General features: G+C 45.3%; 1 protein-coding gene across 1 annotated transcript; it reads left to right on the top strand.

Annotated features, from left to right (window-relative positions):
- The first annotated feature begins 360 nt into the window (after window positions 1-360).
- Window positions 361-1,003, top strand: LOC105039635 (flowering-promoting factor 1-like protein 3). Its single transcript, XM_010915847.3, has one exon. The coding sequence runs from the start codon at window positions 423-425 to the stop codon at window positions 738-740; it is 318 nt and encodes a 105-aa protein (XP_010914149.1). The 5' UTR covers window positions 361-422; the 3' UTR covers window positions 741-1,003.
- Window positions 1,004-2,017: the final 1,014 nt, after the last annotated feature.

Below are 2,017 nucleotides of genomic sequence, written 5' to 3'. Positions count from 1 at the left end.
GATGGACTCTTTGATCCTTATCTGTTGCCTTGTAGATCAATGAAGGCGGTTCCATATCAGCATTTCAGTATCAGCAGCAATATCATCTAAAAGAAGGAAAACAGACCGCTGCTGCGTGGCCATCCAACCAGCGCGTGCCGAGAGACAAAAATCAGGAAGCGAGCGTCTCCCCGGTCCCGCAACCCCATGATGGGAGGAGGGATGCACGTGCACCCTAATAGAAGTGGTCCTGAACAACATCTTTTTTTCCGAGATAAGTACCATAGGCGGGCCCCATGCCCTTCGGCCAATGCCTAACGGATCTCCATCTGTCCGCAGGCCCTCTGGCTCATCTATAAAATGCATCCCCCCCAGCCTCTCCTCCCTCTCCATCTCCCTAACGGTAGTTGTAATCACCACCGGTAATACAGCAAGTTTCAAAAATGTCAGGTGTTTGGGTGTTCAACAAGAAAGGGGTGGTCCGCCTGGTCGAGGTCCCTGGGGCTGAGCCAAGCAGCCGTCGCAAGGTCTTGGTGCACGTCCCCACCAACGAGGTCGTCACCTCGTACGAGATGCTCGAGCGGAAGCTCGCGCCGCTGGGGTGGGAGCGATACCACTGCAACCCCGATCTCGTCCAGTTCCACCAGCGCTCCTCGGTTCACCTCATCTCGCTCCCCAGGGACTTCTCCAGGCTCACCTCGGTGCACATGTACGACGTCGTCGTCAAGAGCCGCAATGTCTTCGAGGTGCGCGATGCATGATCAAAAATGCTTTGAAGACTACTGGTGTTGTGGATCATGCGTTCCGCTTCCTTCTATATATATATAATGAAATAAGCTTGCTTGCTCGTATCGTAATACTAGTTACACTAAGATATCGACACCTTGATTTGTGTTAGTCCAGTCTATTGCTTGCAGTGTTTGCAACGCTTCAGGGACGCATGAGAGAATGCTTTGTAAAATTTATGTTAAAATTATAAGGATGATTGCTTTTGCTACTTAACTTAGGATCGTTTTATCTCTTAGGGCTGTGGTAATTGCTTCAGAATGTCTTTTTCACATCTTCACATCATCCTAACACCATAACTGGGGACTTACTTGAGCATCCCTATATGTCCACATGGAAAGGCATGCGTTGACAATTAGGCTTTTTTGTGCTGTGAAAGAAAATCCTTATAAGAAGACTGGATTAGGCCATGTAGCATTATCAGAACGGAACTCTATTACTCAGAAACGAAAGGAAAAGAGGCACAATCTGAACACCTGCACAATTTCCTTTTTTTATTTTAATTTTATTTTCATGAATTTTTATTAGCTTAAGGTACTGCTAACTAAGAAAAATGGGACAAGGAAAAAAAATACCAGAATTGTGCTTCTTTATGGTATCGATGACTTCGGTTTTATACAAATACACGTGGTATCGATCTTGAGTTGGTTGGCTTGCAATTGATCTATATAAAAAGTGACAATAATTGGGTTGAGAGGATACTCCATTACTCATTTTGGCAGTGTTATTGTGGCCGAGAGTGGAGGGGGAATATCCTGTTAACCCAACAGAGACAGACTCTTAAAATTGTGGGGCATACTCTGCTTTCCTGACAGATAGACTGCGAAAATGATGTTTTCGGCCTTCAAGCTGGTAGAAAGAGGTCCCGCAGTAGAAGGGGAAAGTGCTCTCATTGGACAATTACGTTTGTAGTTGTTGACAAAACAAATTGCATTCAATCGCTAACAAAAGTGTGATGACATCCAGATCAACTTATTGTTGGTTGTTTTAATTAGATTTGTCCGTCGATCCTGCTGCCAGACACATAATATGTACACACACGCTCACATACAGAGAGAGAATTGAGTTTATGGTACCTTAGCTGGTACAAAACAGACCATAAACTGGTACAGGACAAAGACGATAGTTACATTACTGTCTCTGCATGGTACTGTTACCGTCCCCTCTTTAACAGTAGCCGTGGAGCCAGCATCTCTATTCAGAAGAAGGTTGGACCTCGAAGCTTATAGGTTCCAGTCACATCACCTGCCGT

Source organism: Elaeis guineensis, chromosome 1, assembly GCF_000442705.2.
Source record: "Elaeis guineensis isolate ETL-2024a chromosome 1, EG11, whole genome shotgun sequence".
Taxonomy (NCBI): domain Eukaryota; kingdom Viridiplantae; phylum Streptophyta; class Magnoliopsida; order Arecales; family Arecaceae; genus Elaeis; species Elaeis guineensis.
Note: the sequence above shows the minus strand (reverse complement) of the source record. Positions and strands in the feature narration are given on the sequence as shown.